Raw genomic sequence first — 22,449 nt, forward strand, 5'->3', positions numbered from 1 at the left:
CCCAGCCTGGCCAACAGCCATCCATGGACCCATCCTCCCTGGATTTCTCTAGCTCTTTGCGACCCCCGTTACAGTCCTGGCCTGCACAGCATCCTCCAGCAAGGAGTCCCCCAGGTTGGCTGCGTGAAGAAAACTTCCATTGGTTTGTTTTAAACCTGCTGCGTGCCCATTGCATGGGCTGAGCTCCAAGCCCCCCAGGTAAGGGCCCCCGGTCCCCACCCCCTCAGTTCTTCCTCCTCTCCTGGGCCTGCCACTCCCCCTCCCCCACTTCACTTGGCCTTTTATCCCCCTCCAGCCTGGGCGTTCTCACCCCGCCCCCCGCTTCCTCCTGGGCGTTCTGACCCCGCCTCCGGGCGTTCTGACCCCGCCCCCCGCTTCCTCCTGGGCGTTCTCACCCCGCCCCCCGGCGTCTTCATGGGCGTTCTGACCCCGCCCCCCGCTTCCTCCTGGGCGTTCTGACCCCGCCCCCTCTGTCGTTAGTTTCCATGCGTTTGGTCCGGCCGTAAAGCGAGGCCGTGGGGGGGGCGAGCGAGCGATCGGTGTCGGGTCGAGGTTAGAACGGGGCTGGGGGTAGCTGGGGGCGGATACAAGCGGGAGGACGTGGATCTGGGGCTGGGGTAGACGGAGGAGCACGTGGATGGGGCTCGAGGGGGGGCTGGCTGAGGGAGAGGTAGAGGGGGGGACTTGGGGGTGCGGGACGTGCAGGAAGGTGCCTCGGGTCATGAGATCATGTGTGGGACCAAGTGGGGGGGAGGAAGGGGTGTGGCGCGGGGTGCGGGTCTGGAAGAGGCTGGGATGGGCAGGAGCAGGGGGTGGGGGGATGTGGAGGAACCGTGGGGGTGGCGAATGGGGCGAGATGGAGACACGGACGTGGCGGGTGTGGAATGGAGGAAGGAGATACAGGGCTTGGGATCTATGGGGAATGGAGGGGACATGGGGGCATTGGGGGGAATGGAGGGGGATATGGGTGTATTAGGGGGCTGTGGGGATGGGGAATGAAGGGGGTCATGGAGGTTATTGGGGGGGCTGTGGGGGCGATAGGGAGGTTGGGGCCACTTGAGGCTAGATCTAACCTCTCCCCATTGGCAGAAGGCAGCACCGGGGATGCCGGAGGAGCCACAGGAGTTGCCAGGAGCCGAGAAAGGGAGCCCCCCTCCAGGGGCTGAGCAGGGGAGCCCCCCTCCGGGGGCCAAGCAGGGAGCAGCTGAGCAGGGGAGCCTCCTTCTGGGGGCCGAGCAGGGGGCAGCTGAGCGGGGGAGCCCCCCTCCAGGGGCCGAGCAGGGGGCAGCCGAGCAAACCCCACCAGACACTGCTGCCCCCCCCCAGGGTAAGAAGATCGTGCCAGGCATCCTGTACCTGGGACACATCCCGCCCCGCTTCCGGCCCCGGCACGTCCGCAACCTGCTCAGCGTCCATGGGGAGGTCGGGCGCATCTTCCTGCAGCCTGAAGGTGAGTGTGTGGGGGAGGGGAGGCCCACCCGTGGGGGCAGAGCTGGGCACTGGAGCAGGGTGGGGAGCCTGGGCAGGGGCGCTCTCCCTGGCACTCAGGGCTGGGATGGGGGAGGGGCACAGGAGTCTAACCAACATGCCCTGAGCCTTGGTGATCACTGGATCTCTGGGGGTGGTTTTCACCTGTTATCTGGGGGCATGAACCCAGGGGTCCTGGACACGTCCTGCCTGTAGCTGGAATGGCTGCTCCCAGTTCCACGTCAGACTCCCCTTCGTTTCCTGTCTCAAAAGCTATATTGTGCTGTTTCATGCGGCTGTTTCCCAGCTGCCCTGCCCCAGAAGTGGCTGCATGTCGGCGCCCTGCTGGCCAATGGGTAGAAGGGGTGGAGGGAAGGGTACACCAGGGGCTGATCTCTCCATCCCCCCCAGAGCGGTTTGTCCGGCGGAGGAAGAAGAAAGCCGGTGCCAAGGCCAAGAACTACACAGAGGGCTGGGTGGAATTCAGAGACAAGCGTGTGGCCAAGCTCGTGGCCGCCAGCCTGCACAACACGCCCATGGGCACCCGCCGGAGGAGCCGCTTCCACTACGACCTGTGGAACATCAAGGTACTGGCTCTGGGAGGGGACTGGGGGCTAGTGGTTAGAGCAGGTGGGACTGGGAGCAGGACTCCTGGGTTCTCTCCCTGGCTGTGGGAGGGGAATGGGGGCTAGTGGTTAGAGCAGGTGGGTCTGGGAGCAGGACTCCTGGGTTCTCTCCCTGGCTCTGGGAGGGGAGTGGGGTCTAGTGGTTAGAGCAGGTGGGACTGGGAGCAGGACTCCTGGGTTCTCTCCCTGGCTGTGGGAGGGGAATGGGGGCTAGTGGTTAGAGCAGGTGGGTCTGGGTGGCAGGACTCCTGGGTTCTTGCCCCAAGGGCAGGGTCCAGCGAGGCGTCCATTTGTCCCTGCAGTACCTACACCGCTTCAAGTGGCCCCACCTGAGCGAGCGGCTGGCCTACGAGCGCCAGGTCCGGCATCAGCGCCTGCGGGCCGAGATTTCCCAGGCCAAGCGCGAGACCAACTTCTACCTGCGCAGCGTGGAGACCAGCCAGCGCTTCGCCCGCCGCGCCGCCGCCGCCCCTGCCGGGGAAGAGGAGAAGAGCTGGGGCTTCGTCCAGCGCCCCACGGAGGAGGAGATCCAGCTGCGCAAGGCGGGCGGGGGCGGGCGGCGGTTGCGCGGGCAGCTGGCCAGGGCCCAGGAGATCCAGCTGAAATCCCAGACCAGCCGCTCCCTGCTGGCCAAGATCTTCAACGCTGCGGACACTGCCTCCGAGAGAGCCCCGGGGGGGCCGGAGCTGCAGTGAGAACCCGGGGGGGGGCTGAGGGCACCGGGCTGCAGAATGTGATGGGGACTGGGCAGGCGGTGCTCCCCTTGGCAGGGAGGAAGCACCATGCTGTGGAGAATGGGGTGAGGGGGCTGTGGGAGGGGAGGGGACTCCAGTGGGGTTGAGCAGGGATTGCTGGGATCCAGGACTCTTGCATCCTGTGCCTGGCTGGGGGGCAGGGAGCCAGGACTCCTGACATGCCCCCCCAGCTGGTGGTGAGTTAGGGTTTGGGGGAGTTGGCTGGGGCTCCGGCTTCCTGGCCTGGGGTTACGAGCTTGGGAGCAGGGGCGTGATTCACCGGGGTGCAGCTGAATCCAAGCAGACAGCAGGTGTGTGTGAGAGAGAGCTGGGGGGAGACCCGATTAATTTCAGCCGGGGGGAGCGCAGGTCGAGTGCCCCATCAGATCCCCCTCAGCCCCCCCCCACATCCTCTGACCCCATCTGCCCCTCTGTTCTGGGGTGACCAGAGTTTGCTCCCTTTGGAGATCAGTCCTTGCCTCGATTGAACCCAGCGTGTGTTGGGGAAGGTCCCTTCTGCAGCCGTGTCCAGCTGCTGGGGCCTGCGCGAAGCTTGGACGGTCAGGCGGGAATTGATCCTGGCCCCTGGCCCCTGGCCCGGCTGCGAGATGAGGCCGTGGCTTGCGCCCGAAAAGGCCCTGCGGAGCACCAGGGATCGACCCAGGCACTGGGCTGGCGGCCTCCTTGGACTCTCTCCCTGGGCGTTTGTCACCTGAGGGCTGCTGGGGCCTTCCCGCCGATTGTGATTAAACCCCCAGAGGGACTGAAACGAGCGCGGCAACGTTGTGTTCATTACAAACTGGCCAGCTGCTTGGGCTCCAGCCGCAGACAGGGCAGCCGTGCCGAGCGGGCGGGCTCGCCTCTTGGCCCTTCTGTTAACACCTTGATCGGTGAGCCGGCCGGCCTGTCCAACTGGTGCTGCCCAAGGTCGCGGCCCCCCGGGGTGGGAGCAGTCAAGGACGTTGAGGACAGCGGCTCGTTGAGGTGATACAGGCGCTTTGGGTACTGGGCACAGGCAAACAACGTGGGTGTGATGCCACCAAGTGGCAATAGAGACGGTTGGGGGCAAAGGAGCGTAGTGGGAGGTGGGGTTGTCTCCACTGGTTCCTGGGCTGCCGGCCTTCGGCATCAAGCGTCTGTCCCCCCAGCTCTGTGGGGTGGGCTCCCGCCCCCTAAATCAGTATGGGTGATGCAGGCTGGTCCAACCCTGGTTTTTCCTCCGGCCCGGTTCCCACATCTCAACGCCGGAATGGCCCACCCCAGGTTTCCCCGGATCGCCAGGCCCCCGTCTGGCTCTGTTGCAGGCTGGCATCAGCCGGCTCTGCTCTGTCACGTTCCCGAATTTGGACTTGGCTTGGCTGTGCCCTGGGAGTTCCTAAGGGGGCGCTCCGTCCTGGACTCACGGGTGGGCTGGCATGGGAATGAGGGCAGCACACTAGCGGGGTAGGGACGTTAGCGACTAGTCGCTCCCCCACCGCCTTGCTGCCTCTATCAGAGTGTACTCGTCTGTCTGCGTAAACACTGCGCAGCCGGTCGGCCCCGAGACACCTGCACTTGAAACCCCAAACACACGTCACTGAAAACGCCCTTTGACAACCTGAAGCCTGTTTTAGCTGCTCCTGGGGTAAGCTTTGAAAGCCCACAGGGGCGTGCTGCCGATTTTTGGATTGGGTGGAACGGTCGGTGAGTTATTTGCAGACGTCTTTTCTTGGTGAGTTTGTGACACTGAAGCAGCCAGACAGAAGGAGCAGGATGAAGCGAAGGGAACGGCTAGGCTATGTCTACACTCGAGGCTTCTTGCACGAGAAGTATGCAAATGAGGCTAAGCGTGGAATCATAGAATCATAGAATCATAGAATAATAGGACTGGAAGGGACCTCGAGAGGTCATCGAGTCCAGCCCCCCGCCCTCAAGGCAGGATCAAGCTCCGTCTACACCATCCCTGACAGATGTCTATCTAACCTGTTCTTAAATATCTCCAGAGAGGGAGATTCCACCACCTCCCTTGGCAATTTATTCCAATATTTGACCACCCTGACAGTTAGGAATTTTTTCCTAATGTCCAATCTAAACCTCCCCTGCTGCACTTTAAGCCCATTACTCCTTGTCCTGTCCTCAGAAACCAAGAGGAACAAATTTTCTCCTTCCTCCTTGTGGAATATCGCTGAGCCTCATTGCATACCTAATGAGATGCCGTTTTTGCAGAAGAGGCTCTTGCGCCAGAAGGAGCTGTCTACACGGCCCCCTCTTGTGCAAGAAAACCCTCTCGTGCAAGGCCGCTACGCTGGTTATTTTCAGGATTATGCTCTGGGTTGGGGTCTGGGCAGCACCCAGCCCGAAGGGAACGCTCTAGAGGTCTGGGCGCGCCGCGACTTTTTCGCAAAAACTCTGTCGGGTGGATGTAGCCGAACAAGGTTCAAAAAAGAACGAGATACGTTCACGGAGGACGGGTCCAGCCATGGCTGCTGAGCAGGGCTGGGTCCCTGGGCTCTGGCCGAGGCTGGGAATGGGCGAAGTTGAGGGATCACTGGACGGTTCCCTCTCTTGTCGCTCCCCCTGGGCACCTGGTACCGGCCATTGTCGGCCAACAGGACACTGGGCTGGATGGCCCTTTGCTCCCACCCAGCCTGGCCCATGCGAGGCCATCCTCCCTCCCGCGCATCTGCCCCGCAACCCCCCTACGAGACCCTTGGGCTGGGTTATGCAGTGCTGGGGAAGGGACCCAGGAACAGGGGCAGGGTGATCTAGTGGCTAGAGCAGGGGGGTGGGAGCCAGGACTCCTGGGTTCCCTCCCCAGTTCTGGGGCTAAGCAGCAGCTGTGCAGGGATGCCACGCTCAGCCCAGAGATGCGGCTGCAGCTGGGGGGTGGCAGGGAGCTCTGCTGGGGTGCACCTGTGGCCTGTGAGAAGGTATCCCACATTCGCTGGGTGCCAGCGAGATCGGGGGGCTCGGGCCCTGCCCACTTGCGCGGGTGTCCAAACAAAGAGACACTCGGGGGACATTTCAACCAAGGGAGTTTATAAATTTCTGCAGGAGGGCTCGGTGCTCACAGCATCCGTGTGGGCGGACGGACGGGGGCTGGCAGGTCGGGTGTCACACGCCACATCCCTGCACCCACTCCGTCAGGTCCTGCTTCTCGCAGTGGTTCTTCCAGTCATTCCTGCGGGAGGGGAAGGGGTGGCTGAGGCAGAGGCTCCCTGGGCTGGATCAGCCTCAGGAAGGGCTTGCCCAGTTCTGAGATGCAGCCAGCTCTGGGGTGGAGCAGCTGGGGAACAGTGGCATATAACGCTGTGTGGGGAGGGCTCGTCCGGTGCTGGGATGCAGCCAGCTCTGGGGTGGAGCAGCTGGGGAACAGCGGCATATAACGCTGCGCGGGGAGGGCTCGTCCGGTGCTGGGATGCAGCCAGCTCTGGGGCAGAGCAGCTGGGGAACAGTAGTGCTGTGCTGAGCTGCAGTGCTCCTCTGTGACCCCCCGGGAGCTCCCTTACCAAGACTCCATGCCCAGCGGGTCCTGCACCACGCGCTTGGCACAGCTGATGTCATCTTGGATGTCAGGGTTCAGCAAGTCTAGGAGCAAGGGTGGAGGGTGAGCGGGGTGGGCCTGGTCAGAGCCCCCCGCGGGGAGTGACAGAATAGGGGAGCTGTGACTGGGAGGGAGGAGAGGGGTCAGATTCACTCCAGGCATGTTTCAGCCCCCTCCGAATCCCTGTGGCCGCCTGGGATCTGCTAAAGCTCCCTGTTTCCCCTGCTGCCCCCCACATGACCCCCTGCTGGGCCCCACGCTGCCCCCTGCTGGGCCCCCACTACCCCTGCTTGGACCGTCACTGCCCCGCCACATGGCGCCCCCTCGTGCCTCACCCTGGCAGTGCACGTGGCAGAGGTTCTCCGAGGCGCCCTGGGCGTCCTGGCACCACCAGCCGCTGTTGATCTGGAAGATGCCGTAGTCGGCGCTGCCGTCTGGGTTGGTCCCCACGGCCGCCGTGTCGAAGCCGCTCTCGTAAAACGCCAGGCAGACCCCTGGGGGCACAGCCCAGGGCCGGCAGTGAGGGGCAGGGCTGGGTGGGGGGGCGCCCAGCCCCATGGGAGGCCCGTGTGTGGGGCGCGGCTCAGGGCTCACTCACAGTTGGCCAGGCTGTACCCCTCGTAGCCGTCCATCCCGCCGTCCTTCAGCACCTGCGCCAGCTCACAGCGGGTGAAGATCTTGGCGCGGCCCCCGGGGCTCAGGCAGGCCAACAGGGTCAGCAGCCCCAACAGCCCCATGCCTGCCGGGCGCCGGGCAAGGGAGCTGGGGGGCGCTAGGGGACAGGCTCCGGCCGGCAGCACTGGGGAGAGAGATTGACAGGCGGGGAGGCTGGGGGTGCACAGGCAGCGTTGGGGCGCTGCAGGGGACCCCCGTGTGCCCTCACCTGCTGGGCCTGGCAGGGGGTCGTGGCTGGAGCGCTGGGCGACGGGGCCGCACGGAGAGTCCTGGCGATCACGCCCGGGTGTGGGGCCTCCCTTCTAGAACCCCCGGTGGTGTCACCAAGGCCTTGGGCTCTAGAACCTCCCCCGGGGTTCCATGGTGGGGAGTGACTCTGGATTAACCAGGGCGGGGCTGAGCTCGGAACCCTGCCCTGCCCCCGCCCCTGCCAGGAGTGACTCCGGATTAACCAGGGTGGGGCTGAGCTCGGAACCCTGCCCTGCCCCCGCCCCTGCCAGGAGTGACTCCGGATTAACCAGGGTGGGGCTGAGCTCGGAACCCTGCCCTGCCCCGCCCCCACCAGGAGTGACTCCGGATGAAGCCAGGCCGGAGTGGGGCCCCAGGCTTTCTGGGTGCAGCCAGGCAGATGGCACAGGGGGTGCAGGGTGTTGCAAGGGAAGCCCCTGGGTGTGAGCTGTGCCCGGTCATTCACCCCGGGGTTACCTCTTCCAGCAATTGCCCCCAGCCCAGCATTTCTCTGCCAGAGTGGAGAACCCGTCAGTGCATAGCAGCTCCGGACGTGGGGTGCCGCAGTGCGCCATGGTGCTGGCGATGGCCTGGTGCTCCGGGTTCTCTCCATCCCTTGGAGTGTTCGCTCTGTTCTCCCAGGAGTTTGCTTCCCGCCCCCCTCCTCGGATACTTCTAAAACAACCGGCTCGAAATTAGCTGCTGCCTCTCCGAGAGATCTTGGACTTCCTGCGGCGACTTCTCCGAAAACCCCCACTCCATGCGCAGCAGCCGGCCCAGAGCAAAGCGATGTTGGGAATCGGTGAGAAAGGGGCGGAGGATCAGACGGAACGTCTCCTCGTCTCTGTATAAATCCACGGGGCGCCCACCGCTCGAACGCTGCGCACAGACGTGGCTGCCTCCGCTCCAGAAAGGTCTCTTGGCTTTGGAAACGGTTCAGAGAAGGGCAACACAAATGATTCGGGGCTTGGCCCGGGGCCCACATGAAGAGATTAAACAGACTGGGACTCTTCAGCTTCGAAAAGAGGAGACGAAAGCGGGATCGGAGAGAGCTCTATACAGTCATGACAGATGCGGAGGAAGTGACTAAGGAAAAGTGATGGACTTGTTCCCATAACACAAGAACTAGGGGTCATCAGATGAAATGAACAGGCAGCAGGTTTAACACAAACCAAAGGGAGTTTTTCTTCACGCAGCGCACAGCCAACCTGTGGAACTCCCTGCCGGAGGATGCTGTGCAGGCCAGGACTGTGACAGGGGTCACAAAGAGCTAGAGAAACCCCTGGAGGATGGGTCCATGGATGGCTGTTGGCCAGGCCGGGCCGGGAGGGTGTCCCTGGCCTGTTTCTCCAAGGCTGGGAATGGGTGACGGGAGGAATCGCTGGACCGTTCCCTGGTCTTGTCACTCCCCTGGGGCACCTGGCGCTGGCCGCTGTGGGCCGACAGGACACTGGGCTGGACGGGCCTTTGCTCTGGCCTGGTCTGGCCGCTTCGGTGTCTGGTTACCCCGCTGCCCCTCGTCCCCCCCCGCCGTTGGTCGCGACCCCCTTGGGGGCGTTCAGCCACTCACATGCCCACTTCACGGCCGTGCTGCCGGCGCCGCGGAAGGGGACGGGAGAGGGGAGGTCCTGCCGCAGGGACAGGCCTGGGCTGGAGGGGGCTGGCTCGGTTCGGGGCGCGCTGAGGAGAGCGGCGGAAGGGGCCAGCTCCCGTTGGGGGGGCAGTGCCAGGGGGGCTGGGCAGGGCTCGGCTCCCGGCCCTTCCGAGTGAGATCGGAGCGGCCGAGGGCTCTGGCCGGCGCAGGGTGGGGGTCACAAGGGCACCATCGGGGGGGCAGCTCGTCCCTCCCCCTGTCCATGGGGGGGTCATGTGAGAGATTCTGGGTCTGTCCCTTCAGTGCTCAGCCCTGGGGCCCAGCCCCTCCTCTGCGCAGCAAGTCCCGTCCGCACGGCTCCTGCTCCCGCTCGCAGGGGTGGGGGACTGGCCTGGGGGGGCCGTGAGACAGACGGGGGAGACGGGCTCCTCAGGCCTTGAGCGCTAAGACGCCCAGCTGCAGCGCACGCTCGCTCCTCCACACACACACACACACACACACACACACACACACACACACACACACACAGAGCACAGGGCCCTCCCCTCCTGCAGGGGGCAGTAGACGGGGACACACACACACACACACACACACACACACACACACAGAGCGCAGGGCCCTCCCCTCCTGCAGGGGGCAGTAGACGGACACACACACACACACACACACACACAGAGCGCAGGGCCTGTCCCTTCCTGCAGGGGGCAGTAGACGGACGGACACACACACACACACACACACACACACACACACACACAGAGCACAGGGCCCTCCCCTCCTGCAGGGGGCAGTAGACGGGGACACACACACACACACACACACACACACAGAGCGCAGGGCCCTCCCCTCCTGCAGGGGGCAGTAGACGGACACACACACACACACACACACACACACACACAGAGCACAGGGCCCTCCCCGCCTGCAGGGGGCAGTAGACGGGGACACACACACACACACACACACACACACACACACACACACACAGAGCGCAGGGCCCTCCCCTCCTGCAGGGGGCAGTAGACGGACACACACACACACACACACACACACACACACACAGCACAGGGCCCTCCCCTCCTGCAGGGGGCAGTAGACGGGGACACACACACACACACACACACACACACACACACAGAGCGCAGGGCCCTCCCCTCCTGCAGGGGGCAGTAGACGGACACACACACACACACACACACACACACAGAGCGCAGGGCCCTCCCCTCCTGCAGGGGGCAGTAGACGGACACGGACACACACACACACACACACACACACATACACACACACACACACACACAGCGCAGGGCCCTCCCCTCCTGCAGGGGGCAGTAGACGGACACACACACACACACACACACACACACAGAGAGCGTGCAGGGCCTGTCCCCTCCAGCAGAGGTCAGTAGGGGGACTCACACACACACACACACACACACACACACACACACACACAGCGTGCAGGGCCTGTCCCTTCCTGCAGGGGGCAGTAGGGGGACACACACACAGCGCAGGGCCAGCCCCCTCCAGCAGAGGGCCGTAGGGACTCACACACACACACACACACACACACACACAGCGCAGGGCCAGCCCCCTCCAGCAGAGGGCCGTAGGGACTCACACACACACACACACACACACACACACACACACACAGAGCGCAGGGCCTGTCCCTTCCTGCAGGGGGCAGTAGACGGACGGACACACACACACACACACACACACACACACACACAGAGAGCGCGCAGGGCCTGTCTCCTCCAGCAGAGGGCCGTAGGGACTCACACACACACACACACACACAGAGAGCGTGCAGGGCCTGTCCCCTCCAGCAGAGGTCAGTAGGGGGACTCTCTCACACACACACACACACACACACACACACACAGCGTGCAGGGCCTGTCCCTTCCTGCAGGGGGCAGTAGGGGGACACACACACAGCGCAGGGCCAGCCCCCTCCAGCAGAGGGCCGTAGGGACTCACACACACACACACACACACACACACAGCGCAGGGCCAGCCCCCTCCAGCAGAGGGCCGTAGGGACTCACACACACACACACACACACACACACACAGAGCGCAGGGCCTGTCCCTTCCTGCAGGGGGCAGTAGACGGACGGACACACACACACACACACACACACACACACACACAGAGAGCGCGCAGGGCCTGTCTCCTCCAGCAGAGGGCCGTAGGGACTCACACACACACACACACACACACACACACACACAGCGCAGGGCCAGCCCCCTCCAGCAGAGGGCCGTAGGGACTCACACACACACACACACACACACACACACACAGAGCGCAGGGCCTGTCCCTTCCTGCAGGGGGCAGTAGACGGACACACACACACACACACACACACACACAGAGCGCGCAGGGCCTGTCTCCTCCAGCAGAGGGCCGTAGGGACTCACACACACACACACACACACACACACACAGCGCAGGGCCAGCCCCCTCCAGCAGAGGGCCGTAGGGACTCACACACACACACACACACACACACACACACACACAGAGCGCAGGGCCTGTCCCTTCCTGCAGGGGGCAGTAGACGGACGGACACACACACACACACACACACACACACAGAGAGCGCGCAGGGCCTGTCTCCTCCAGCAGAGGGCCGTAGGGACTCACACACACACACACACACACACACACACACACACACACACACACACACACACAGCGCAGGGCCTGTCTCCTCCAGCGGGGGCGCCAGGCACACACAGGGAACACATTGCACACACTGTAGGACCCCTCCCTCCCCGCTCAGCCCCCTCGCCCTGCCAGGCCGGCCCAGCGCCCCCACACAGCCAGCGAGCTGGGGCCCAAAAGGGTTTATTGACATTCCTGGCCCCTCCTTGCGCCGGACTCCCCCGCACACGGGCCCCCGGTTGGTGCCGTTGGCTCTGGGCGCAGGAGCCGGCTGGTCCTCAGGGCCGGGCGCCCAGGTCCTCCGGCTGCTCACAAGTTGCAGGAAGCCACCCAGTGACTCAGCTCCCGGCCCTCACAATGGTCGCGCCAGGGCATCCTGAGAGGGCAGAGAGAAAAGGTCAGGCGACAGGAGCAGTGCAGATGTCGAGATGCAGCCACCTCTGGGGCGGAGCAGCAGGAGAACCCCCACACAGAACACCGCCCGGGGAAGGTTTGCCCGACCCTGAGATGCAGCCACCTCTGGGGCGGGGCAGCAGGGGAACCCCCACACAGAACGCCGCCTGGGGAAGGTTTGCCCGACCCTGAGATGCAGCCACCTCTGGGTCCCAGAGGTTGGGGAACAGCCGCACAGAACGCCGCACGGATGTGGCTCATCCAGCAATGAAGGCCAGTTCCATGTGATCCTGTGGGGTGTTCCATTCCTTAACACCACGGTCAGCACCGCACTGTGTGGTGTTCTCCCGGGCTATGTCATTTGTCCATTTGTCATGTTGTGGAGCGATCCCAGAGCTAAGAGTGGGGGAGGAGCAGACAGATGGGGGGGTGAGGATAGATGATAGACAGAGAGGGTGGGCATAGATAGACAGACAGAGACCCAGCGATGGACAGACGGAAAGCCAGGCAGATCATTCTCTCCATACCAGGCCCCCATCCCTTCCCAATCCATCACGACTTTCTTGACACAGCTGATGTCGTCGGAGAGGTCTGTGGTCAGGAAATCTATGGGGACAGAACGTGGGGGTGAGCGGGGCCAGGCTGTGTGGGCCTCAACCCACCAGCTGGGCAGGCTTGGGAGCAGCTCTCCTGGCCCAGATGCGTCTGCTTCATGGGTTGTGATGCGGCCACCTCTGGGGCAGGGCAGCAGGAGAACCCCCACACAGAACGCTGCACAGGCATGGTTTGCCCGACCCTGAGCTGCAGCCACCTCTGGGGCAGGGCAGCAGGGGAACCCCCACACAGAACGCTGCACAGGCATGGTTTGCCTGACCCTGAGCTGCAGCCACCTCTGGGGCAGGGCAGCAGGGGAACCCCCACACAGAACGCTGCACAGGCATGGTTTGCCCGACCCTGAGCTGCAGCCACCTCTGGGGCAGGGCAGGGCAGCAGGGGAACCCCCACACAGAACGCTGCACAGGCATGGTTTGCCTGACCCTGAGCTGCAGCCACCTCTGGGGCGGGGCAGCAGGGGAACCCCCACACAGAACGCCGCACGGGGATGCTTTCCCTACACTGAGCCCGGGGGGCGCGTACCGCGGCAGTGCATCTGGCACAGGTCCTGCGTGTGGCTGCGGAGGTCCGTGCACCATTTGTGGCTGTTGATCTGGAAGACGCCGTAATCGGAGCTGCCGTCCGAGTTCTCCCGCACGGTCCTCGTGTTGAACCGGCTGGCGTAGAAAGCCAGGCAGATCCCTGGCCGGGGAGGAGGGGGGACATTTCAGGCAGCAACTTGGCCTCCAGTGACAAGGGGGGGGGGGTCTCCTACCACCCTGCTGGCCGGCAAATGGGAACCCCGGCGGGGACGCCGCATTATTACCCTTGGCAAGGCAGGAGCCGGCTTCTGCACAAGGAGCAAATGTGGGGCCGGCCCAAGTGAACAGCATGGCTGGAGCAGCGCTGGCTCCCAGCCCCCTGCTCTAACCACTAGGCATCACTCCCCTCCCAGAGCCAGGAGAGAACCCAGGAGTCCTGGCTCCCTGCTCTAACCACTGGCCCCCACTTCCCTCCCAGAGCCAGGAGAGAACCCAGGAGTCCTGGCTCCCTGCTCTAACCACTGGCCCCCACTTCCCTCCCGGAGCCAGGAGAGAACGGAGGAGTCCTGGCTCCCTGCTCTAACCACTGGCCCCCACTCCCCTCCCAGAGCCAGGAGAGAGCCCAGGCGTCCGTTGAGAGCCACACTAGGGGGCTGGGGGAGGAGCTGCCGGGGGGGCGCGGGGGAGGGGCACTCACAGTTGTCCAGGCTGTACCCCATGAACCCGTCCAGCCCCCCTCTCTGCAGCAGCCGGGCCAGCTCGCAGCGACTGAACACCTTGGCCTGGGCCCCGGCGCTCAGGCAGGCCAGGACGGGAAGCAGCGTCAGAGCCCTCATCCCCGCCGGCCAGGCGGCTCCAGGCCACGGACGCTGGGCCTGGCCCCTCGGCCCACCCCACCGGGCTCCCTGCGGGGAGAGAGAGAACAGCAAGGAAACCGAGGCAGGACAAAGGGGAGAGCATAACGCGGGCCTCCCCCCTAGAGTCCTGGCTCCCTGCCCCCCCGCTCTGACTACTAGGCCCCACTTCCCTCCCAAAACTAGGAGTCCAGGCTCCCAGCCCCCCTGCTTTAACCCCTAGGCACCACTCCCCTCCCAGAGCCAGGGACAGAACCCAGGAGTTTTGGCCACCAGCCCCCCCCCCTCAGCTTGTTCCAGAGCCTTCCTGTGCCTCGGTTTCCCTGGGGGGTGGGAGCAGCAGCTCTGTGGGGCGCTTACCAGGCCCCACAGCTCCACAGCAACCCACACTGGACTCCGGCCCCTTCCTCCGATGGCTTCCAGCCGCCCCCGGCTCTAGAACAGTCCTGCCAAGACCCACTATGACCTCACGCCCTGCCCCGCCCGGAGCTGGGCGATCCAGCCCCCCAGCTCCACACAGCCAGGGCTCCGGGGAGGGGGCTCTCCCTGGCTCTGGGAGGGGAGCAGGGTCTAGTGGTTACAGTGCGGGGGAGGGAGGGGCAGGGAGCCAGGACTCCTGGGTCCTCTCCCTGGCAGAAAATAGGACATGAGGCCTGCCTCCTCTAGGGGGCGCCAGCCCCACAGCAGAGACCTGGCTGGCTTGGGGGGCTGAGGAATGGGGCAGAGGCCTATGCCCTCAGGTGGCCGCTGGCTCTGCCCTATGGCTCTTTATCCTAAGATCCCCGATGTGAACTCCCCCACCCCACAGGTGGCTGCATCTCAGCACTGTGTGAGCCTTTCCCTCGTGTGGGGTGTTATATGCAGCTGTTCCCCGCTGCCCCACCCCAGAGCTGGCTGCTTCCAGGTGATGGGCGAGCTTTCCCACCCAACGTTATGTGTGGTGGTTCCCTACTGCCCCACCCCAGAGCTGGCCACATCTCAGAAGCAGTAAATCTAGAGCTCAGCTCTGAGCCCAGAAGCAGAGCCCTGGAACTGGTGGAGGAATCGTGGCTGGGTTTCCTCCTGGCTTCTCTCCCAGCCTCTGGGAAGCTCTGGGGTGTGGGGTGAGCTGGGGGGGGGCTCGGCGCCAGGACGGCCGGGCTCTATGGCAGAGTTTGCTCCGGAGAGAGGAGGGAGCCGGATCCCTTACAGTGCTGAGAGCAGCCGGGGGGACTGAGCCTCTAAGCCACCCACCCAGGCCCAGCCGGGAAATCCAGCCAGCCCACAGATTATGGGCCCAGCACCTGCCCCTGCCCTGGGCCCCCCGTGTGAGGTGCTGCCCGGGGCTGCGGGGCAGGCATGAGGGACGCTGGCAGGGCTGGGGGGCAGGGCCAGCCGGGGGGGGGGGTGCAGAGCTGGGGGGCGGGGCTGGGGGGACAGAGCCACAGAGCTGGTGGGCAGGAGTGAGGGCTGGGGGGCAGGGCTGGGGGCAGGAGTGAGGGGCGCTGGCAGGGCTGGGGGGCAGGGCCAGCCGGGGGGGAGCAGAGCTGGGGGGAACAGAGCTGGGGGGCGGGGCTGGGGGGCAGGAGTGAGGGGCGCTGGCAGGGCTGGGGGGCAGGGCCAGCCGGGGGGGAGCAGAGCTGGGGGGAACAGAGCTGGGGGGCAGGGCCACAGAGCGGGGGGTGGGAGTGAGGGGCCCTGGCGGGGCCGGGGGCCGGTTTGGTCTCTGTTGCTGTTCCCAGTCTCTGGGGATTTACACTGACAATGGGCGGCCTGATTGCGGCAACCCTAGCTGGGGGGGGGGGCTGCCACACACAGAGCCCCCCCAACCTCTGAGTCTCCAATCTCCCTCCATGAGCCTCCCCACAATGACCCCCCTGCACAGCACAGCCCCTTCCCCTTCCCTCCCAGGAGCAACACAGCAACACAAAGCATCAGCATGTGCATGCGCGCGCTTGCACACACACACACACACACACACACACAGAGCAGGGCCAGGCCTGTGCAGGGGGCAGTGTGCGCACACACACACACACACACACACACACACAGAGCAGGGCCAGGCCTGTGCAGGGGGCAGTGCGCGCACACACACACACACACACAGCAGGGCCAGGCATGTGCAGCAGGGGGCAGTGTGGACACACACACACACACACACACACACACACACACACACAGCAGGGGGCAGTGGGGACAGGGGGCATTGCACACACACACACACACACAGAGCAGGGCCAGGCCTGTGCAGGGGGCAGTGTGTGCACACACACACACACACACACAGAGCAGGGTCCAGCAAGTCCAATAGGGGTCAGTATGGACACACACACACACACACACACAGCAGGGGGCAGTGGGGACAGGGGGCAGTGGACACACACACACACACACACACAGCAGGGGGCAGTGGGGACAGGGGGCAGTGGACACACACACACACACACACACACACACACACACACACACACACTGCTAGCTCCCCATGACACCTGCCGTCTAGGAGCTACTGTACCTGGGGCCCCTCTCCCGCCCCTCCCCAATCCCGCCCTGAACCCCTGCCAGGCCCTGCCTTGTGGGGGTCTGTGCGCAGTGGGGGGGAGGCCGGACGGATGAGCTGATTGGTCAGTGCGGACACCCCCTCAGAGGGGCGGAGTCAGAGGCGACTTAAGTTTGGGGTGGGCGCGTGTGGGGTGAGACGGGGACGGAGGCGGCGGAAGGTGGCAATAGGGGACGGGCGCCCCCGAACCATCAGCTCCGCGGCCGGTGAGCGGGGAACCCCAGCACTGGGACAAGCCCCTTCAGGGGGCAGAGAAAGGGGGGAAGGGCGAAAGATGGGGCAACTTCTTTACAGTTGGGGGGCTGGGAGCCAGGACCCCCAGGGTCTCCCTCTAGTGGTTAGAGCAGTGGGAAAGGGGCCTTGGAGCCAGGACCCCCAGGGTCTCCCTCTAGCTCTGGGCGGAGGGTGGGGACTAGTGGTTAGAGTGGGGTGGGAGGGGGGCGGGGAGCCAGGACTCTGGAGTCCTAACTGACCCCCCAATGCTCTTGTCTCTGACGCCGCCCCAGCCCAGGTGCCGACCCTGATCCCAGCACTGACCCCACCTCCTCCGCAACCAGGGCAGGGGCCAGCGGCTCAAACCCTGGCTCCGGGGGGTAGTGGGGACTAGTGGTTACAGGAGGGGTCCTGGTAGGCAGGGTGCCTAAGTTCTCTCTCTGCCTCTGGGGAGTAGTGGGGGCTAGTGGTTAGAGCGGGGGGGGCTGGGAGGTCTGGATTGTCTCCCCGGCTCTGTGAGGGGAGTGGGGGCTAGTGGTTAGAGCAGGGGGGCTAGGAGGTCTGGATTCTCTCCCTGGCTCTGTGAGGGGAGTGGGGGCTAGTGGTTAGAGCGGGGGGGGGGGGGGGGTTAGGAGGTCTGGATTGTCTCCCTGGCTCTGTGAGGGGAGTGGGGGCTAGTGGTTAGAGTGGAGGGTGGGCTGGGAGGTCTGGATTCTCTCCCCAGCTCTGTGAGGGGTGTGGGGGCTAGTGGTTAGAGCTGGGGGGCTGGGAGGTCTGGATTCTCTCCCCGGCTCTGTGAGGGGAGTGGGGGCTAGTGGTTAGAGCGGGGGGGGGGGCTGGGAGGTCTGGATTGTCTCCCCGGCTCTGTGAGGGGAGTGGGGGCTAGTGGTTAGAGCGGGGGGGGGGCTGGGAGGTCTGGATTCTCTCCCCGGCTCTGTGAGGGGAGTGGGGGCTAGTGGTTAGAGCGGGGGGGGGGCTGGGAGGTCTGGATTGTCTCCCCGGCTCTGTGAGGGGAGTGGGGGCTAGTGGTTAGAGCGGGGGGGGGCTGGGAGGTCTGGATTGTCTCCCCGGCTCTGTGAGGGGAGTGGGGGCTAGTGGTTAGAGCGGGGGGGGGCTGGGAGGTCTGGATTCTCTCCCTGGCTCTGTGAGGGGAGTGGGGGCTAGTGGTTAGAGCGGGGGGGGGCTGGGAGGTCTGGATTGTCTCCCCGGCTCTGTGAGGGGAGTGGGGGCTAGTGGTTAGAGCGGGGGGGGGGCTGGGAGGTCTGGATTCTCTCCCCGGCTCTGTGAGGGGAGTGGGGGCTAGTGGTTAGAGCGGGGGGGGGGCTGGGAGGTCTGGATTGTCTCCCCGGCTCTGTGAGGGGAGTGGGGGCTAGTGGTTAGAGCGGGGGGGGGCTGGGAGGTCTGGATTGTCTCCCCGGCTCTGTGAGGGGAGTGGGGGCTAGTGGTTAGAGCGGGGGGGGGCTGGGAGGTCTGGATTGTCTCCCCGGCTCTGTGAGGGGAGTGGGGGCTAGTGGTTAGAGCGGGGGGGGGCTGGGAGGTCTGGATTGTCTCCCCGGCTCTGTGAGGGGAGTGGGGGCTAGTGGTTAGAGCGGGGGGGGGGCTGGGAGCTGGGGCCGTGGCATCCGGTCACGGCCGCGTTAATGAAAATGCTGTTGGCACCCAGGCTCCGGGCTCAGGTTCCTGCCCCGCCCCACCCCCAGACCCAGACTAATTAGCCTCCCGGGTGCATTGTGTCCCCGGGGCTCTGCGTTCCCACGCTCTCAGGTTCGGCCGCCGGGGGGGAGGGGCGATCAGGTTCCCCCCATGTAATCCTGGGGCTCACAGCCGGGAATTGGCAGTGGGCTCTGCCCTGAGGGGGGGGCGCGGGGACCTGGGGGGTGCAGGAAACTCCCCTCTAGCCTGCAAGGGGCTGCCGGAGTGGCAGGGCGACAGGGGGAGCGCCCCCTGCAGCAGCAGTAGTAGGGCTTGCACCCTTCCTGAGCCACCAGGGGGCAGAGCCACAGGGGCCCGCAGAGCTCGGGGGAGCCCAGGGCAGGGCTGGCAGGGGCTGTGGGTTGGGGGGAGGGGCTCGGGCAGAAATCCTGACCCCCCCCACTGTCTCCCTCTCAGACGCTATCAGCCCCCCCTTCCGGAAGAGATGCCTGGCCTGGAGGGGGGGCCCCCGGCCGCTCCCCCTGCCCTGCTCTTTCCCACCCCCACGCGCCGGCGCCATCGCACCAGCTTCATGCCGGAGCAGCTGGAGCAGCTGGAGGCCGCCTTTGCCAAGAACCACTATCCGGACATCTACGTCCGGGAGGAGCTGGCCCGGGCCACGCGGCTCAACGAGGCCCGGATCCAGGTACCCAGGGGGCTCCGGGGCGGGCGCTCTCCCCTGGCACTCAGGCCTGGCCGCTGGCGGGCGTTCTGTGTGGGTGTTTCCCAGCTGCCCCACCCCAGAGGTGGCTGCACTCCGCAGCGGGCGAGGCATCGCTGGGGTCCCAGCCGGGCGCACGCCTGTGAGGGGCTGGGGAGCGCAGCTGGGGCTGGACGGCGTCTTTTTCTCTTTCCAGGTGTGGTTCCAGAACCGCCGGGCCAAGCAGCGGAAGCACGAACGGGCCTTGCTGAAGCCCAGCCCCCCGCGTGGCCTCTCTGTGGGGCCCGTACCTGCTCCGTCACCCCGGCCGTACCAGTACACCCCGCCCCTGGCCCCCCACCCCCACCTTCCCCGCTTCCCTGCCTCCTACCCCCCAGGACTCCCACCTCCCCCTGCCCAGTTCCCCTGTCCCCACCCCCCGCCCCCTCCCTGTGCCCCCGAGGACTGGTACAGCTCCCTGCGCGCTCTGACCTCCCCCACTGCCCCCCCGACCCCCGTCATCTCCCTCAGCCTGGACCCAGCCGCCCACTGGAACTGAGGCCCACGAGGCGCTGGGCCACAGCCTGGAACAATCATAAAGGCGTTGAAAGGCCTCTGACTCCATCTCCTTCCTTCCAGCACCATCGGACAGCCCTCCGGGCACTGAGATGCAGGGGCAGGGCAGCTGGGGAACAGCCACATACAACACAGCCCAGGGGGAGGGCTCCCCTAGCTCTGAGATGCAGCCACCTCTGGGGCAGGGCAGCTGGGGAACAGCCACATACAACACAGCCCAGGGGGAGGGCTCCCCTAGCTCTGAGATGCAGCCACCTCTGGGGCAGGGCAGCTGGGGAACAGCCACATACAACACAGCCCAGGGGGAGGGCTCCCCTAGCTCTGAGATGCAGCCACCTCTGGGGCAGGGCAGCTGGGGAACAGCCACATACAACACAGCCCAAGGGGAGGGCTCCCCTAGCTTTGAAATGCAGCCACCTCTGGGGCAGGGCAGCTGGGGAACAGCCGACACAGAACACCACATGGGGCTGGCTCAGCCAGCGCGGAGAGGCAGACAATTCTAGGGCAGGGCAGCTGGGGAACCCCCACATATAACACTGCATGGGGATGGCTTATCCGGTGCGGAGATAAGCCATCACCTTTTGTTATTAAATAATTCAATATGGGCCAGCACGGGGTCCCAGCCTGTACCATGGTGTTTCCTCTGCGCTTTAAATGGGTTAATTTCCTAACAGAGAGAAAAATGGTGAGTGAAATAAAATCGTACGACTGGAAGGGACCAGCAAGTGAGCCAGGACCCTGCACAGTCTAGTTCAGTGTTTCTCAACCTTTTTTGTTATAAAGTACCCCTTGAAAAAATTATAAGTACCCCTTTTTCAAAAAACGTGTAAGTTCCCCCAGTACCTACAGTTTTCAGAGACACATTTGTTTAAACAACTCCATCGCAGTCGGGCGGGTGATGACTTTTTTGGGTGTAAAAAGTACAAAAATAATAAAGCGCTGTCAAACGTCAAACAAAAATGCCGTTTTCTCCACCTTTCAGTTGTGTTGACGGACCCCCCAGACATCTCTCAAGTACCCCGGAGGGTACTCGTAGCGCTGGCTGAGAAACGCTGCTCTAGAGCACGCCTGGACGTCTGTCCAACCTGCTCTTCCATATCTCCAGGGCCGGAGATTCCACAGCCCCTCTAGGCAATTGACCAGTGTTTCACCCCTGGCAGGCGGGAAGTTTTTCCTTATGTCCAAACCTCCCTGGCTGCAGTTGAAGCCCCATTGCTGCTTGTCCCGTCCTCAGTGGCCAAGGGGAACAATTTTTCTCCCTCCTCCTCGCGACACCCTTTAACATACCTGAAAACTGCTTCATGTCCCCCCTCAGTCTTCTCCTTTCCAAACCAAACAAGCCCAATTCTTTGTCTGCCCGCCCAGCTCCTGTTCCCTAGACCGGCCATCAGTCTTGCTGCTCTTCTCTGGACCCTCTCCAATGTCTCCACATCTTCCTTGAAATGTGGTACCCAGAACTGGCCACAATCCCCCAGCGGAGGCCTGACCAGCGCAGAGCAGACCAGAATGACGTCCCGCATCTGGCTCACAATACTCCTGTGCACAGATCCTAGAATGATGTTTGCTTTTATTACAACAGTGTCACACTGTTGGCTCATATTTAGCGTGTGGTCCACTATGACCCCTAGATCCCTTTCTGCCAGACTCCTTCCTAGACAGTCGCTTCCCGTTCTGTGCGTGTGGCACGGATTGGTCCTTCCTAAGTGGAGCCCTTTGCATTGGTCCTTATTAAACTTCATCCTCTTGACCTCCGACCGTCTCCCCTGCTTGTTCAGATCACTTTGATTTAGAACCCTGTCCTCCAAAGCACTTGCAGCAAATTGGGGGGGGGGGGCGGGGGAGGGAAACGAGGCCATAAAATATAAGTGCAAATGGGGAGTTTTCTAGGAAAAGTTTATCAGATCATCGAAAAGCCCCGGTTCCAGAAAGAAAGATGGGGAGCCACATGCTCTGTGAGTGGGGGCCGAGGGCACCAACTGGAAAGATTAAAAGCCGTGTGGCACAAGTGGGAGAGGACCAAGAGGGACGGCAATTACACAGCACTAGCAGGTGCGGCCGGGCGTTGACCGGGCAAAGTCACTTTGCGTCGCTTGCACTTCCAGGAAAGTTCCCGGCGCGGGAGAGAGGGCCTAGAATTGTTTTATTCACGCGCTCGTGACAGGGAACTCGGGAAGGGTTTGAAATCAGGAGGATTTCCGCGTCGGGCGCGATTCGGTGAACGGGGCAGAGGCCAGGCACAGGCAGAACCGTGTCCCAGCCCCATGGCGGGTCCGTAAGGAGTGGGAGTTATTTCGTGTCGTGTGTCGTCGCCCGCGTTCTCTCTGCACGGGCGCGAGGGCGGCGCCGGCGCCCTGGTGTTCGGCTGGCGAGGGCGGCGCCGGCGCCCTGGTGTTCGGCTGGCGAGGGCGGCGCCGGCGCCCTGGTGTTCGGCTGGCGAGGGCGGCGCCGGCGCCCTGGTGTTCGGCTGGCGAGGGCGGCGCCGGCGCCCTGGTGTTCGGCTGGCGAGGGCGGCGCCGGCGCCCTGGTGTTCGGCTGGCGAGGGCGGCGCCGGCGCCCTGGTGTTCGGCTGGCGAGGGCGGCGCCGGCGCCCTGGTGTTCGGCTGGCGAGGGCGGCGCCGGCGCCCTGGTGTTCGGCTGGCGAGCGGTGCTCTCGGCGGGATGCTGAGCGAGCGCTGGGACTTTCTTCCCGACACAAACCGAAAATCAGGATTCCCCCGCCGCCCGTTCCCGCAGGGATTGGCCCCCCCCGTGTGTTCCGGGGTAAAACGCGTAGTCACCCCCCCATTCCGGGGGAAAATGTGGGGATTTCCCTTTCCTTGGGGGTTAAATGCAGGGATTCGGCCCCCCCCCCCCCCCCCGTGGCGGGTAAAACGCGGGAATTGCCC

General features: G+C 64.3%; 3 protein-coding genes across 6 annotated transcripts; 1 reads left to right on the forward strand and 2 right to left on the reverse strand.

Moving 5' to 3' along the window:
- Positions 1–411: 411 nt before the first annotated feature.
- Positions 412–3,600, forward strand: ABT1 (activator of basal transcription 1). Its single transcript, XM_075918635.1, has 4 exons — positions 412–552; positions 1,090–1,450; positions 1,879–2,054; positions 2,396–3,600. The coding sequence occupies exons 2-4, from the start codon at positions 1,105–1,107 to the stop codon at positions 2,786–2,788; spliced, it is 915 nt and encodes a 304-aa protein (XP_075774750.1). The 5' UTR covers positions 412–552; positions 1,090–1,104; the 3' UTR covers positions 2,789–3,600.
- A 2,224-nt stretch (positions 3,601–5,824) lies between these two features.
- Positions 5,825–8,227, reverse strand: LOC142826406 (lysozyme C, milk isozyme-like). 4 transcript variants are annotated; one of them, XM_075918597.1, is made up of 5 exons: positions 7,731–8,227; positions 6,949–7,149; positions 6,686–6,844; positions 6,316–6,394; positions 5,825–5,987 (listed from the first exon to the last, which is right to left on the reverse strand). In XM_075918597.1, the coding sequence occupies exons 1-5, from the start codon at positions 7,864–7,866 to the stop codon at positions 5,921–5,923; spliced, it is 642 nt and encodes a 213-aa protein (XP_075774712.1). In that variant the 5' UTR covers positions 7,867–8,227; the 3' UTR covers positions 5,825–5,920. The 4 variants fall into 4 exon arrangements, with proteins under 4 accessions (XP_075774712.1, XP_075774714.1, XP_075774713.1 ...); XM_075918599.1 differs by lacking the exon at positions 7,731–8,227 and adding an exon at positions 7,234–7,376; XM_075918598.1 differs by lacking the exon at positions 7,731–8,227 and adding an exon at positions 7,234–7,372 and having other exon boundaries at positions 6,949–7,178.
- A 3,461-nt stretch (positions 8,228–11,688) lies between these two features.
- Positions 11,689–14,371, reverse strand: LOC142826402 (lysozyme C, milk isozyme-like). Its single transcript, XM_075918589.1, has 5 exons — positions 14,265–14,371; positions 13,748–13,955; positions 13,052–13,210; positions 12,442–12,520; positions 11,689–11,897 (listed from the first exon to the last, which is right to left on the reverse strand). The coding sequence occupies exons 2-5, from the start codon at positions 13,884–13,886 to the stop codon at positions 11,831–11,833; spliced, it is 444 nt and encodes a 147-aa protein (XP_075774704.1). The 5' UTR covers positions 13,887–13,955; positions 14,265–14,371; the 3' UTR covers positions 11,689–11,830.
- Between the last annotated feature and the right edge of the window lie 8,078 nt (positions 14,372–22,449).

This window comes from Pelodiscus sinensis, unplaced genomic scaffold (genome assembly GCF_049634645.1).
Source record: "Pelodiscus sinensis isolate JC-2024 unplaced genomic scaffold, ASM4963464v1 ctg102, whole genome shotgun sequence".
In the NCBI taxonomy this organism is placed as follows: domain Eukaryota; kingdom Metazoa; phylum Chordata; order Testudines; family Trionychidae; genus Pelodiscus; species Pelodiscus sinensis.